At 39.4% G+C, this 16,736-nt stretch overlaps 1 protein-coding gene across 4 annotated transcripts in view; it reads left to right on the top strand.

The window, feature by feature from the left end:
- Positions 1-14,272, top strand: part of SLC12A2 (solute carrier family 12 member 2) — a 113,783-nt gene extending 99,511 nt beyond the window's left edge. For all 4 annotated transcript variants that reach the window (XM_083151556.1, XM_083151553.1, XM_083151554.1 and 1 more), the window contains 2 exons: positions 3,863-3,930; positions 7,955-14,272. In XM_083151556.1, coding sequence (XP_083007682.1) covers positions 3,863-3,930; positions 7,955-8,090 — 204 coding nt within the window. In that variant the 3' untranslated portion in view covers positions 8,091-14,272. The remainder of the gene's footprint in view (positions 1-3,862; positions 3,931-7,954) is intronic.
- The last annotated feature ends 2,464 nt before the right edge of the window (positions 14,273-16,736 follow it).

Below are 16,736 nucleotides of genomic sequence, written 5' to 3'. Positions count from 1 at the left end.
TTTTTTTAAAAGATTGGGTACTTTATTAAACTCATTTTTAAAAAGATAAGGGGGAGTGGATCCGTGTTCGTTTAATTTATAAGTCCACGGGTAATCCCACCTTACTGGTTGTGAAATTGGTAAGAATTAAAACAATTTCGGACACACATGGACGAACAAACATGTAATGTGTATGGCCAAGTGGCACTTTATGAAGAATAAAGAGTGTGTATATAGATTTAAAAATAGGCCTTGAATTCTATGTGGTTGTTTTTAGTTCATGCTCTGTGAAATAAACTTGTGTGAATTTCAACAGTCTCTGAGTGATACAATGATTCAAATAAACATTAACCTGTCTGAAGTTGTGTCTGTTGTATTACTCATGTATCTTCCTTCTACTTTAATTGTTGCCATTTGTTTCGCAACATTTTATGTAGAGTGATACAGATCTTGTGCAGGGTCTTTTATAGTATTCTGCTGACCTCTGCTGGTAACTCACCCTATTGCAGTTATATTCAATACCAATGCAGTTATATACTGTTTCTTATATGACTGTTACCACCTTCAACTAGGGTTTGTGGTCATATAATTTTGTTAAATCTGCTATCTGTCAGTGTTTGGCCGGGTAATTGGGTCCCGTTTATCTTTAACACACTCCCAAATATTCAGCTAGAAGTTTCAAAGCTGCTTTAGTATCTTAACATATGCTGAATTATTTAGCAATTACCGTGATTGATTATTTACGGAGGACAGCGTATTGGTGGGCATGTTCTCTCACAGCATGCCAAACCAAAGTGCTGTTTATTTGCACATGAGTCCTAAGTATTCCTCTGACCATGTGTTAATGGTCTACTGACCTATTTTAAGACAGTATATTTGTCTGCACCAATTTGTATTTATTTGATGCAGCCTGCTTATTGGTTTTACAATATGGGTGATGGCTCTATACAGTCCCTATATTCCGGGTACGAGACTATTATCAGGATACCGTTGCCCAGTGAAAAAATTCTTATGACTCCACCTGTATTTTACAGTGTGTAATGGGATGGTATTATCATTGGCATACTCTCTCACAGTGTGCAACTGATATTCCCAGATGTTGGCTGTTATCACGATATAATTCGGTTATGTTATCTCTTGTGTATTCTCTCACAATACGTAATTGATACTCATAGACACTGGTTGTTAACTACCCTTGGGTACAGTATTTAATTATGATACCTTTTATCTATATACCCTGGTAGAAAACAGTTACTGTCTCACATAAATAGTGATTTGCTGACCTCTAGTGGTTGGTGAGCAAAATTGCACCTCTTGGTGTTATCCAGTGACTGTACCAGCCTTATCCCAATTGTTAATCTATTACATAGGTTAGAAGTTTATCAATAAGGGGTTACCTCTTCCCTTAGAGGGGAGAGAGGGTCAACCCATTCACTGGGCAATCAGGTACCCAAAGTTTTTAGCGCATGAACTATAACAATTATTTTAAAAAAAAAAATTATTGATACATTTGTTTACAATGACATTGCTGACATAGGTAGACAAGGGCCTATTGTCGTTATGTCGACACGTGTTTCACAACTGCTTTCTCAAGACACAAGCCGATTGTGTTCAATTGGAAATATTTATTAATTCCCATCAGCCAATCGTTTGGCCGCCTGGGATCACATGGGCGAAATTGAACACAATCGGCTTGTGTCTTGAGAAAGCAGTTGTGAAACACGTGTCGACATAACGACAATAGGCCCTTGTCTACCTATGTCAGCAATGTCATTGTAAACAAATGTATCAATAATTTTTTTTAAAAAATAATTGTTATAGTTCATGCGCTAAAAACTTTGGGTACCTGATTGCCCAGTGAATGGGTTGACCCTCTCTCCCCTCTAAGGGAAGAGGTAACCCCTTATTGATAAACTTCTAACCTATGTAATAGATTAACAATTGGGATAAGGCTGGTACAGTCACTGGTTAACACCAAGAGGTGCAATTTTGCTCACCAACCACTAGAGGTCAGCAAATCACTATTTATGTGAGACAGTAACTGTTTTCTACCAGGGTATATAGATAAAAGGTATCATAATTAAATACTGTACCCAAGGGTAGTTAACAACCAGTGTCTATGAGTATCAATTACGTATTGTGAGAGAATACACAAGAGATAACATAACCGAATTATATCGTGATAACAGCCAACATCTGGGAATATCAGTTGCACACTGTGAGAGAGTATGCCAATGATAATACCATCCCATTACACACTGTAAAATACAGGTGGAGTCATAAGAATTTTTTCACTGGGCAACGGTATCCTGATAATAGTCTCGTACCCGGAATATAGGGACTGTATAGACTAGAGCCATCACCCATATTGTAAAACCAATAAGCAGGCTGCATCAAATAAATACAAATTGGTGCAGACAAATATACTGTCTTAAAATAGGTCAGTAGACCATTAACACATGGTCAGAGGAATACTTAGGACTCATGTGCAAATAAACAGCACTTTGGTTTGGCATGCTGTGAGAGAACATGCCCACCAATACGCTGTCCTCCGTAAATAATCAATCACGGTAATTGCTAAATAATTCAGCATATGTTAAGATACTAAAGCAGCTTTGAAACTTCTAGCTGAATATTTGGGAGTGTGTTAAAGATAAACGGGACCCAATTACCCGGCCAAACACTGACAGATAGCAGATTTAACAAAATTATATGACCACAAACCCTAGTTGAAGGTGGTAACAGTCATATAAGAAACAGTATATAACTGCATTGGTATTGAATATAACTGCAATAGGGTGAGTTACCAGCAGAGGTCAGCAGAATACTATAAAAGACCCTGCACAAGATCTGTATCACTCTACATAAAATGTTGCGAAACAAATGGCAACAATTAAAGTAGAAGGAAGATACATGAGTAATACAACAGACACAACTTCAGACAGGTTGATGTTTATTTGAATCATTGTATCACTCAGAGACTGTTGAAATTCACACAAGTTTATTTGACAGAGCATGAACTAAAAACAACCACATAGAATTCAAGGCCTATTTTTAAATCTATATACACACTCTTTATTCTTCATAAAGTGCCACTTGGCCATACACATTACATGTTTGTTCGTCCATGTGTGTCCGAAATTGTTTTAATTCTTACCAATTTCACAACCAGTAAGGTGGGATTACCCGTGGACTTCTAAATTAAACGAACACGGATCCACTCCCCCTTATCTTTTTAAAAATGAGTTTAATAAAGTACCCAATCTTTTAAAAAAAACTATCTTTCCAGGTGTGCATCCATAGTGCAAACCCTTTTTCTTCTTCTTCAATTGTACTGTACCCATTTTTGCCCGGATAGCACCCCCGCCCCAAACTAGATTTATGATAAAGGCGGCCCTCTCAGACCCATAATAACCCCAAGGGTCCAAATTAATAGTGTGCGGATTATCACCTTCCCCTCCCCCGAATCCCATTTTTGCAGCATCTAAAAACATAAAGGCCCTTCTTGGGAGTTGGGCTGAAGATAAACCTGTACCGCAAAATTGTATAACCTTTTAATCTAAAACACCTTAGGCATTATGTAAACTTGCTTTTGTTACGTTATCCTTTGTTCCAGTGGTCATGTGACTAATCTCATGTGATCACGCTGAGGCAATTTGCTGCAGGCTAGCATTTGCTGTGTCCGATGACCTCCAAGGAGCACAAATGAGCATCCAGCTAGTACTGTGTATGCTTGTTTTCTCATTAATACACATGGATGTCTACAGCTGGAGATAGTGGCACCATTTTGAATTTAGAATGTACGCTGTAACAATCTGTGCAAAGCATTTCCATTCGTCCTCATGTACTTACACGTTGTTTCTCATTCTCTGCTTTGCACTAGACTCACCGTCAGATCCGGTTAAATGAGCTGTTGAAAGAGCACTCAAGCACAGCCAATGTCATTGTCATGTAAGTTTACATCAACGTGTTATATGTTTGCTAAATATATATGCAAAGTGTATTATCTGCTATGTGATGACACTAAACCGATAACACATTTCATTGATGGGGCTTTGAGCAGTGACGTAAGAAGGGTGGGGCAAGAAGGGCACGTGCCCTAATTAATAGTGAATGGGAAGCATGAGTGGTGTGGCTTGTCTGCATGGTAGGGAGAGCAGATGTTCTGCCAATCCTCTCATAATGCTATTGACAGATACACATAGTGTGTTGGTGGTCATCCCTTCGCCCCTTCCTTCTCTTTCCCTGCGCATTGTATATATGATTCCTGTCACTTGCCATCACAACCTCCTCATGATGGCAGGACTGGTCTGCTGGGGAAGAGTGGTAAATAACCTGGCCAATTGAATGATGAGACTGCTGCTGGGCTACAAGATCATTGGGCCAATCCACTTCAGGTATTGAGAACCAGTACATTGTCGGGTGAGATAGGGTTTAAGGTGTGACACATAAAATCCATTTATCCAATGTTTAAGATATTATTGAAGTACCCCAAGAATAGTCACTTCTCACTACAGTTTGTCTTCCATATCAGAAATGCCTGGGACCAGAAGTGTTTTGGATTTTTTTGTGCAGTATTTCTCTACCATAATGAGATATCTTGTGGATTGGGCATGAGTCTAAACACAAAATATATTTACATGCACTTTTAATCATTTTGTGCATGAAACCACGTTTGTGTACATTGAACCAGCAGAGAGCAAAGGTGTTAATGTATATGCCAGGGGCTATGCAATTTGTCCCAAAGGCCGACATTTATCGGATATTATGCTTCACGTGCCTCATGGACACAAAGCATAATACCCGATAAGCAACAACTTGTAGCAGTGATAAAACAATGGGCCGGGTACTTAACCTGTATCCCAGATAATGGGAGGGGGGTGGGGGCTTTAATTGAATAGAGGATTTTAATTGCATGAGAACAGGGATGCGGCTATTCCCATAGGCTTCATCAGTGAAGTAATGCATTTGAAACGCAGCTTTGTGACCTACTAACCCACTTCCCATAACTGTGGATAGATGCAGTGTATACAAATCCCCTAATACTTATACATGAAGATCTTTGTTCCCAAACATTCTCACAAGTGATCATGTTAGCTTGTCATTATTCCCTACACCCTCTATACTAGTGACTGTTAAGTTTTTATTTTCACACAACCAAACAATGCTTAAGAGAATTTCAGCTGTCATAGTGCCTCCGGTCAATCCCACTTTCCTAATTGTATGGTTATCTGAGTACCAATATAAGAATTTTGAAGAACCGTTTTCATAAGGCAACATTCTTTAATTGTTGGTGTAGACGTGGTCCTTTTTAGTGAATGCTTTAGCTTGCTAATCTCACTTGAGGTGTATGCATAATGCAGTTAATGAGAAGTGCAAACATCCAGTCACACTGTGATTCTCAGCAAGTGTTTACTTCTACACCTTAGTAGCTCCTATTACTGAATATTTTACTAAAAACACTTTTTACAATATACCGGTTTCATATCATTGTTCTGTGCCAGGCTCTAATATGTCTGCATACTTGCCAGTGTATAATAATCAGTACTTTGGATCATTTGTAGCAGTGCCTGTGTATTTTAGCCCTACAAGTGTGGTTCGGCCTAGGTGGGCCTGGGGGTCCCGACAGTCGGGATCCCGACTGTTAAAACACCGACGGCCGGGTTCCCGACGGGCGTCGGCTATTTTCCCTCCCATAGAGGGAGAATAGAATAGGTGGCGGGCGTAGCTCGCCACCAGGCCCACAGCGAGCCCGCAAGGGGCTTAGTTGTGCAGGCCACGCTGTCTGACACCGGCCAGTCGGGATAATGACTGTCGGGATCCCGATTGTCTGTGAAACATACCACACCCGGGCCTGGTACTAAATATTCATCAGGACATATGACATACATGGCGTGTCTGCTTTTTTAGCCTGTATTGTAATTACTTTTGGTAAATATTTACAACAGTTCATAAAATACAGTGTTACTAAAGCTTGCAAAATAAAACGTATGATGGAGCAGATTGCACAGAGTGATAGGCATAATAGTGTGCAGTATACAAACACTGGAAAAGTGTTTAGAACCCAGAATTGCCCCCGAAAATGAGATATTGTGCAAGTCCATCTTACCTTGCAATATGTGATAATGCTATCTATGGGGAATTCTGACCACACAAGATAAAGGAAATGGGTACTTATGAGTTATCCGGGCGCCCGATTTCTAAATCGGGTCGGATCGGGCACATCGCATCGCATCGCATGCGACCATCGGATGCGATGCGATGACCCGATTTTTCCATAGGAATCAATGTTAAAATGGACTGAGTCCATTTTAACATGGAATTCAATGGGAAAAAGGGGTCCATTTCATACCCCTACTATCCAAGTGGGCATGGAGTTGGATATAAACCTGTGGCGAGCGTAGCGAGCCACCGAGCCCGAAGCGTGGCGAGCGTAGCGAGCCCCGCGAGGGGACATAGAATACCGTCCCCTCGCGGGGCTCGCTTCGCTCGCCACGCTTCGGGCTCGGTGGCTCGCTACGCTCGCCACAGGTTTATATCCAACTCCATGCCCACTTGGATAGTAGGGGTATGAAATGGACCCCTTTTTCCCATTGAATTCCATGTTAAAATGGACTCAGTCCATTTTAACATTGATTCCTATGGAAAAATCGGGTCATCGCATCCGATGGTCGCATGCGATGCGATATCGCATCGCATCTGATTGTATGCCTTAACTTAAGGCATACAATTAAAAAATCGGGCGCCCAGATAACTCATAAGTACCAGGAAATGTATTACGGCAGCATTTCCTGTGTAACCACAGATGCTATATAGCACCTGGGATATCTGCAACACTTCTCCCATATCTGTGATCACAAGAAACTGCAGATTGCTCAGTACTCTATCTCCCTTAGAGGACCAACAGTTATGTAATGTTATGTAACTTATAAAGGAGCTACTGAGAATAGTACATACAGTGCTTGCAGTAGCTTTCAGGCATTTGTAAATCTTAAAATGTCCCTAAAAATAATCTGTAGGCTAAACATTTTACACTAGTCTTCATGTGGCAATGTTTATAGTGCAAACACTTGTGTTATAGGAGGAAAATGAAAATATTCGGTCTTCCAGTTATGTGATCCCCACACTTATTTGTAGAACCACCTTTCCTGGAATATCTCTATTGGATTTGTTCAGTAAAATGAGACCATTGGCCAGGTGTCTTAATACATTTGCAATGTGCGGTCAATGCGCCTATACCTAATAATGAATTACCAAAATATCTGCACACTAGGCAACCTCTGTACGTAACCGATGGAAATATATATCATGCAGTCGATGCACACTGGATATATTGTGCAATCGTTCACCAGATCAGGCAAAGCACTTCAGATTGAGCAGCATGTAGGCTGTGGGGGCGTGCGTAGTGTGTACAAACTGGGCTACTTGAATAAATTGTCATTCCAATCCTTCAAAATTGGTCATCTCAGAATGTGAATATCTTTAATCGTATCATTGTTGACCTCTGTCTACTGTATGGTGCAGTGGTCCGTGGCATCATGCAGGGGGCGAGTGGGAGCATCAATTAATCAATTCAATGGTAATCCTGTACATAAACTGATAGACAGCCCATTTTACTGGAGAAGTGGGTGGACTTGTTTAGTCTGTTCAACTATCCCGGAGAACTCTAGAAATCTAGAGTGTTCTGAATATTCCATGTGAATACTCAAGTTTAGCCTCCTAATTTAAGAAATAAGAGGTTGAACAAAAGGATGGTGGTGGTCCCTCAATAGTAGTAGGTTGGGCCCTTTTATGTACTGCAAACCTGTGTTTTATTTATTTATATATATATTTCTGTCATTTTGTTTGGAAAATTACAGTTGATTGATACTTTATTTTCACTTAATCTCCCTCCAAGGTTTGCTACATCTGCCTCCTTTTATATTTTAGAAAAATCATTACCTTGACATGTGTTTCCTCTTTTTTTAAATGATAGGAGCCTTCCAGTTGCAAGAAAAGGCGCAGTGTCCAGTGCACTTTACATGGCATGGATAGAGGCCCTTTCCAAGGATCTCCCACCCACACTACTTGTACGCGGAAATCACCAGAGCGTCCTCACATTCTACTCCTAAGTGCCGCCAACCACAATGCCCTGAGGAAATGGTACTCCAGCAGCTGGAGCGCACGTATCGTCGCACTCTCTCCACCCTAGAACTTCTTTCATGATTCCATAGACTCGAAAGCACACGGAGAAAAGTAACTGTGTTTCCACGCTTGAGAAAATATTGCAGTTGTACTGCTTCTGTTACATTACCAGTGGATCTTGGCTTCATAAGGGAGATTCCTATGTATGGGACTCAAATACATGGAAATTTATTTATCTGCTACTTGAAAAGCAGCAATAAAAGTGTGTTTGTTTTTATTTTGACCAGTGAAAGGATTCTAGATTTGTAAAAGCCTTTAGCCTTGAGGTGCCTTTTTGAAAATTAACCAAACTTCATCCATACCCCCCCTTTTTTTATAAACTTGTATAGAATGTACAATATGCCTTTCAGCTAGGACTTCAGTTCAAAACCTTTAGCTTCTAGTTTCTTCCACATTGACGATAACTTATGCTGCTTTTTCCGTCTTCCATCAAGCATAAACATTGTTATTTTGTATTATTTTTGTTAAGTGTGTGCTAGAAAAATGCACAGGGTTTGAACAAGACAGCTGTTACAATAAAACAAAACCAAGTGACCACATTGGTGTATTTGAACAACTGAAAAGGTTATTTTTTTATTTCTCTTACACCCCCATTATGCATGTCCAGCGGATATGAAGGGGTGAAACGTTTTATTATAATGCCCAAACAATGGTAAAACACTGCTGTCATGCAACAATCAATCCCCACCAGTCTATATTGGGTCATTTAATATTTGAGGTATACAGTTCTTTTGCAGCTAAGCACAAGTTATTTTAGCCCAGTGCTTGCTAATGAGGTGAATAGTGTTTTCTTTCTAGCAGTTCAGTCATAATGAGTTAAATTAGTTAATTACAGTTTGCAGTCCGTTGTATATGTTAAAAACATATTATCTTACGTTATTGATGTTAATATAATAACTCAGGTTTGGTCCGTTAGTGCATTTAGTTGATGAACTACATTTGTGGACCTATCACGTACACATATTGGTGGCCGCCATTTTGATAGGAATTAGTGTTGATACTTTTTCCTTGTGAACTAATAATTTAAGCATTGGTTCCTCCCACAAAATGGCTGTCTTCACATGTACTGTAAATGATGGGTTCATGAATGAATGTTGATTTTGTTATACTCTGGGTTTTGTTTTTTTCTTATTAGAAATAGAAGAGTGCAAGGTTAGCATTTTCTGTTTACTGGTAGTTGCTTTTGTCAGCATATTCTGTAGTAATTCCTGCAATAAAGAGTACCGAATGAGTTTTCAGACTAGCAATGACAGGGGCATACTTTCTAGCACAGAGTTGTCACTGTTATTCACTCATATGATTGTAGGTAAGGCCAGAATCTGTAATGTGATTCATTACATAAAAAACGCAATAACATTTATTCAAGACAAATGGACCACATTAACGGATATAGGTTTCCTGTTGAAAGATGCCTAATGCTAGATACACACTTAAGGCCGCCATCCACTAGTGCAATATGGCCACTTATATGCGATTCCGATGCATTGCTGTGATGGATCGCATGTCATATTCCTGCGATTGTGATGTGAGGCATGTTCCCGTGCACCTTGCATTGCAGTCGCAGATCCTGTGGGCTGCCATGAATATTCATCGCAGCCAGTAGCCCTTGTTAGGATCGCATACGATACATTGTACGCAGTCCTTTTCCATATAATCTATCATATGCGATCCTGCCACCTAGCAGCTGCCGGGTGAGATGACAAGGTATCGAATGTAATACCTCGCCATAGTGGATTATGTGTTCAATCTTTCTGGTTGGAACAAAATTCTAGTAATCTTTAGGAACAAATTACCATTTGCTCCCAACTGCCAGAAAATTAGCAAAAATGGTTGTTCAGATAAATGGGTTAAATCAAATGGATTTTACCATTTTATATTTTTCCACTATTGGGGAGCAAATTATCAATTGGAATTTACTCCCATACATTTCCAGATTTTCCCTGCAAAAAGGAAGATTGGCCAGACAATCTTAACGCCCCCATACATCAAGACGACCTGGTCATAAGTGCAGTTGTAAGAGCGATCGTATGTGCTTTAAAAACACATAGGATTTACTTAAGACCACAATAAGAGCCGAGTGGCATGTCTGACCTGAGACGTGTGGCCCGTCTGATCTGAGGGCCGACCCGGGGACGCGCATCATACGCACAGTGCACACTATTTGTCACACACCCAAAATTGTGCGGGTCATGTGCAAATCGCTCAGGTGGCTATACACAGCTTTAGTGTGTATTAGGGTGGCCAATCCCAGGATTTGGCCCCAAAATGTCTTGATTGATTTCAATCCTGAGATTGGAGTTTACAATCCTGGAATTCCGGGATTAGCCTGCGCATGCGCAATCTAATGCTGGGCAGCATCTGAGCACTCGCTCAGATGCTGCCCGGCTTCTTCCATCCTCGGCTATGCGGCTCTGTGCAGCGTGACTTAATCACAGGTCACGCTGCGCAGGCCGATCAGTCGCCACCACCCCCTGCCCGTAAAGCTGTACCTGCAATGATCCCAGGGTTCCGCCTGTCCAGCCAAGCAATGCACCCCCGCCAGGCTCCCTGTCGCACCTGCCCTGCTATGCAGGTTATTATGTGGGGCGGCCGGACATTTTTTTTATTAGGGAAGCCAATCCCGGGATTGAGTATTTTTCAATACTGAATTCCGGGATTGAAAAAATTCCCGGGATTGGCATCCCTAGTGTGTATCCAGCATAAGCCAATCTTTGTCATACAGTAATAATAATCATGTGGCCTATAAATGAATACTACTGGCCACTAAATTACAGGAAGTAAAACAAATACTGCCACAAAAGAGATGTTTATAGCCTGTTGGACCATGCTTTTCAGCGTTTACCAAAATATATTTGAATAAGTTATATTAAACTAATTATTTTTAAACATTGCAATCCAAAAAAACAACAACCCATATTTGTTTAGCTGTATTGTTTATTCTTTCATTATATTGATATACTACAAGCTATATTACATTTTTACATTGCAGATATTGTTATAGTTGATTTAGTTAGTTTTAGTTTACGATTAGAAGCAAGAGGACAACATACTAACGAGAGAGCATAATAAACATGACATTTATTAGTGCATTTAATGGTCTATGTTCTCTGAAATTAAAAAGTGCAGCTGTTTTTTTTGTTGTTTGTTTGCTTTTAATGGATATTGCACATGGCACTATGTAATACATATAATGGCAACATGGAATCTAATGTCAGGTTCTCAAACCTAACTAATTGGTGTTCTAATGACATAGCAGATCCCTTCCAATTTCATCAGATGATTTGTTTTAGGACCTAAATGTCAAAGCTGCTACTGTTTTTTATTTTTCCATTTTACAAGTGGGTTGATGAGAATTGTGTTTCCTCTGCCAAGTGTTACAGCGGTTTCTCGTTCGAGGAGGACGGTCTGATTCTAATTGCCTTCATCAGAGATGTACCCTCACACAATTGTTGTACTTCATTGGCAGAAAAGTCTGTACGGGACACTCATGATGATTGTAGTGTTGGTGTTCCTGTTTCATTGTATGAGTTTTTATTTTTTGTCAAAGATGTAATAACATTTGATGTGTTGTCTGGCTGACACAATCTTTCACGTGTAAGTGAGGCAGTGAAATGTACAGAGTAATAATAGTGTGTTGTAGAATCAGCAAGAACGAGTCTGTGTTCTGATCCATTGTTGTGACCGCACCACAACTGTATTTGTGCAGAGCTTGTTTGGCACACCTATGGTTATGAGATGCTATTGGTGAGTCGCTAGAACATTTGTAGACTTACCTGTTTTGCAGTGTGTCGGAATGGAAGAAGGTGAAATTGTCATTCTCTGTAATGGATTATTGGAATGGTTCGTGCTTTAAAAATATTGGTCCTGTTTTTTATTATGCAGTTGCACATTCACAGAATTTTTTTTTCTGGTTTGAAGAATAATAAATAAAAATACATAATACTCTAAATGACAAGTAACAAAAAAAATAGAAGTTATGGGGCATACACACACGGAGATTTGACCTGAGCAATTTGAGATGTGTTCTGAGCAATTTAGTGTGGGAGATTTTTCACAATCTAGCTCTACCATACACACTTAGATTTGTGCTAAACGATTTATTATGGGAGATTGGTTGCGCAAAAAAAAAAAAAATACATTTAAATAATTGGTGGGTATTACAGGAATGAGGGTGACTTATAGGGCATACACACACACAGGGTGATTTAAGCCCTATTTCTAAGCGATCTGACTAGATTGCTTAGAAATGAAGCACAAATCTCTGTGTGTGTATATGCCCCATAGGGAACACTGGCCTGCTAGATTGCTCAGCAGTGTGTGCTGATTAATCTGTGCTTATCTAGATTGCTCAGCACAGAGCTCACCTCGCCCTGACTAGATATATACTGCATGCTTGAATGATCTAGACAGGCGATTACGATGCGCGGGCCTTGATTCACCATCGCTATGGGGCATACACGCGATTTGGGCTTAATTTCTAAGTAATTTAGCCAAATCGCTTGGAAATTAAGCAGAAATCTCCCTGTATGTATGCCCCATTAGGTATTGTTAAAGGCTAAAGTTAAGTTCATAAAATGCTAAAACCTAAAGCATGTTACTCACATATAACTCTGAAAAATTAATAACTCCAAAAAGGTGGCCCTTTCCTTTTCAAAAAGTCTTCAGAGTATAAACAGCTGAACACAGTTGCCATAAAACAGCTAAGTGTGTCATCTACGTTTTATAAAAATGCCATAGCACTGTCATTTTATAGATGACATACAGTACACAAATTCATTAAATATACCATTTACTCAATGAGGGAATATTATTACATCCATCTACACACACACACACACACACACACACACTTTAACATACGCTGGTTTGTGGTACACCACTTTGCTTTCATTGTACATTTGAAATTCTCTGTCGACTCATTTACAAATAATTTATAAATAATCCATTGCTAATAATTTTACAAATATGTATGACTTATGGGACCGTGTCTGCTTCTTGGGTACACAGTAAGATTAATCTAATATTTTCAAGCCTTTAATAAATAACACTTAATATAATTTATTTGCTGCCATCTCCCCCTCGACTAACACATACTGTAGCAGTGATTTCTCCAGCAATTGCTAACTCTAAATGAAATCAGTGTGGTCAATGGACATATGTCCAGAAAGCAGATTGAGCACATTTCTGGTAGTCCGTGATAACATTATGACTGATTACATTGGATTTGTAACAAAAATTGTTTTCGCAGTCTGATTGTGGACTTCTACAACTGAAGTGTAAGAATATACAACATCAACTGCTAAGATCTCACCTACTTTCATTACAGTTTAGTCATCACTGCAATAGTCAGTCGGTTCTAGGTAGTCTGTACAGTCAGTCGCCTTACCTTACCAGACTGAACGTACTGCTGATTTATTGTTTCAGTGCTGCTACTTTGTGACCAGGTACTCTTGGCATATATTTATATAACTATATTCTGGACTGGTTGTGAACAGTGGGGTGTATTTTAATGGCTTGAATACACACATCTAACCCTCCACTGACCCTTTCAGGAATATAGTTGTGTGACACACTGCATTGCAGTACTCTTTATAACTGTATGTGTATGTATTCAGGAAATCTGTTGGTCAATATTCAAAGAAGAAACCAAATGATGTTTAACTGTACATAATACATGATAATGAGATGATTCATATATATGAGCAATTGTCTTCAGATGCAAACTTTGGGGCTTGGGTCGGTTAAATATATGCTTATAATTACTCAGTGCACTTTCACGAAATACATTTCCAAAATGTTTGGACACCTTGATGTTTTAAAGTTCACCTATCTGGTAACATTCAGTAGTGTTAGCATATGTTCCATAATGTACTTGCGTGTTAACATAATTAAATTAACACTTCGTCTTTATAGTACAAAAGATTGTTATATATGCATTTCGCCTAATTTAATGAAACTTAAATATACTAGTAAGTGTAACAGATAGCATCTTATTTATGATTTATATTTAAACGCTGTGCTCTTAAGTTTCAGATTTTTAGAACTTTCCTTCATTTTGTTTTTACAACTTATTTTTATATGCAATCCGGACATTGGACAATAATAAAAACAATGTTTAAATAATGAAATTGTCTTTTGGTTATTATGATGTCCTGTTTTAAATGTGCTGAAATGCATGAGAATTGGTTTATCTTCACGCCCTTTATTACCAATCGTGGGCAAGCAGTGTTGAAGGTGAACACAATAAGAATCTGGGTCGGACTGTCCCACAGCTGTACAAGGGAAAAGCCCAGAGGGCCCTCCCCCTTCTCTAGGAATCCGGATCAAGACTATGCTCTTGAATTCTACACTACATACAGTATGTTACATTATACTGCAAAGGGCTTTGTTGCATTTTCTATAGAGCATTGCTGTTATTAATTTAATATATTTTCATGAATGCACTAGCAGTATGTACTATACATAGTGTATATTTACAAAGGGATTTAGGCCATGCGCACTATAATGGATAGCCAAGCCTCTGTATTGGTTGGCCACATGCCCTCTGTAAGTTGGCCACACCCTACGTATGGGCCCCTATCACTGCTTTCCCTGATTGGCTCTTGATTCCTCAGTCCAACACTGCTAAGCATACTAGAGAGAAGAATTAAAAGACCGAAACCCAGCTCCAGTAATTAGGTGCTCAACATTAAATAAATTGTGCATAGCAGCACCGATATATCTGCAGGACACCATTACATGTACAAATGATGTATACATCTGCTAATTATTAAAAAATATATTTCGTTTCTTGGAGAACAATTGAGGTTCTTTACACATTTGCCCAAAAATACATGCCCACGTCATGTTGAACTTTGTTGTGTGTCCTTACCATCCCTAATATTGACATATCATATAAATGTAGCCAGGACTTACCTAAAGTTGTACCCATGCTAATATTTATACAGCAAATGTTCGGACCTATGACTGGTGGGAGGGGTGCTTGTCCATTTTGGGGAGTCCTAACACCCAAAAATAAATTCTCCAGAAAATTACTCCTTTTTTTAAAAGTGAATTTGTATTCCCTTAATGGGTCTGTGAAGTATTACATATACAGGAAACAATGTGAAATATAAGCATTTCTTGGACATTTAGTGTTGGCTGGTGGCAGTGTCTCTAAATTTTACACTCTGAAGTACGTTCTGCTTTTATGATTATTAATGAGCATCCTTTTTATGACAATTCTGTGTTTTGCCATCATAAAACTTACCGAGGGCTGACTTTCCTGGATTTGCAAATATCATGTTACACTTTTTTTCAATGTAATTGGATTAATCTCACATATAAAACAATGTTAGATGATGTGTTAGCATATTTTGGATCTACAGCAATGTTTCCAAATTCCATTCCTCCACACCCCCGAAAACCTCAAGTTTGGAGCATTTCTGTGTGTATGCAGGTGAAATAATTACTGACCCAGTTGATCCTGAAATCTTGAGTTATTTGGAGAAGGGGATATGGGGTGGTTAAGACCGCATTTGCAAAAACAATGATTAGCTGCACTAAGGGAGTCAAAAGCCCAATGGGGGTGGGAATAAATTAGTGGTAAACCGAGGTCAAGCTTTGGGGCAAACAAATCTTTAATACATTTTAAACAGCATATTTGCAATGGACTTGTTTGAAACCCCACTAAAGCTACATATAAGCATAAAACAAACTACCTATCAAGATTGATCCTTCTGCTTCATAGATGTAAAGCTTACTTCACTAATTTGAAAGGTTTCTCTTCAGGAGAAGCAGGGCACTTGGGGGGGAAGGGGGGGGGGGTTTGCCAATGGATGTGACATCATTAAACCCCTCCCCTGGTGTACCACAATTTGTGGGTCTTTGGTGAAGAGGCGGGACTAAATTATGCAAATTTGCTCTTTTAGCTCTGCCCCCTCTGCTTGGGCTAATTTTCAAGCAGTTGCCTCCCCATTGTGGGTGGGATGCAGAAGGCGCATCCACTCTTCTGTCGGTGCCATGGACTTCCCAAATAATCATGAGTCTCCTGCAATTTCCGGGAGAGTACGCAAGTATGATGTAAACACCTTTATCTCACTTACTGTAATAACAGTTCCCATTGTATATATACAGTATATAGGGCCAGATGCACTAAGCTTCAAAAGTGATTAAATGGAGAGTGATAAACAGCCAGCCAATCAGCTCCTACAGTACCTGCTATGTCACAGACTGTGTTTGAAAAATGTCAGGCAGGATCTGATTGGTTGGTTATCACTCTCCATTTTATCACATTTGAAGCTTAGTGCATCTGGCCCACAATATATTATGAAGAGGAGTGCTTAGACTCGTTCATGCTGGTGCCTGGAGGGACAGCTCTCCATTTTGTTTTGGTCTCCTAAGAAGTTATAAGTAGTAGATTAGGTCTCCTCATTATAACATAGGCCTCATAAGAGACCTATTCTAGAGTAGGGTCCTGAATTTTAATTTCTTCTCATATATACAATGTGGAGGGGTTGGGAGTTTTAAAGCAGACATGTTAAAGGTGAATCTGCTAAATTGATGACTGCAATTGTTGATTGAGCACAGAAGTC

The sequence above is a fragment of the Crinia signifera genome, chromosome 1, assembly GCF_055691185.1.
Source record: "Crinia signifera chromosome 1, ASM5569118v1, whole genome shotgun sequence".
Taxonomy (NCBI): Eukaryota; Metazoa; Chordata; class Amphibia; order Anura; family Myobatrachidae; genus Crinia; species Crinia signifera.
The sequence above is the reverse complement of the archived record's forward strand: the minus strand, read 5'-3'. Positions and strand labels throughout refer to the sequence as shown.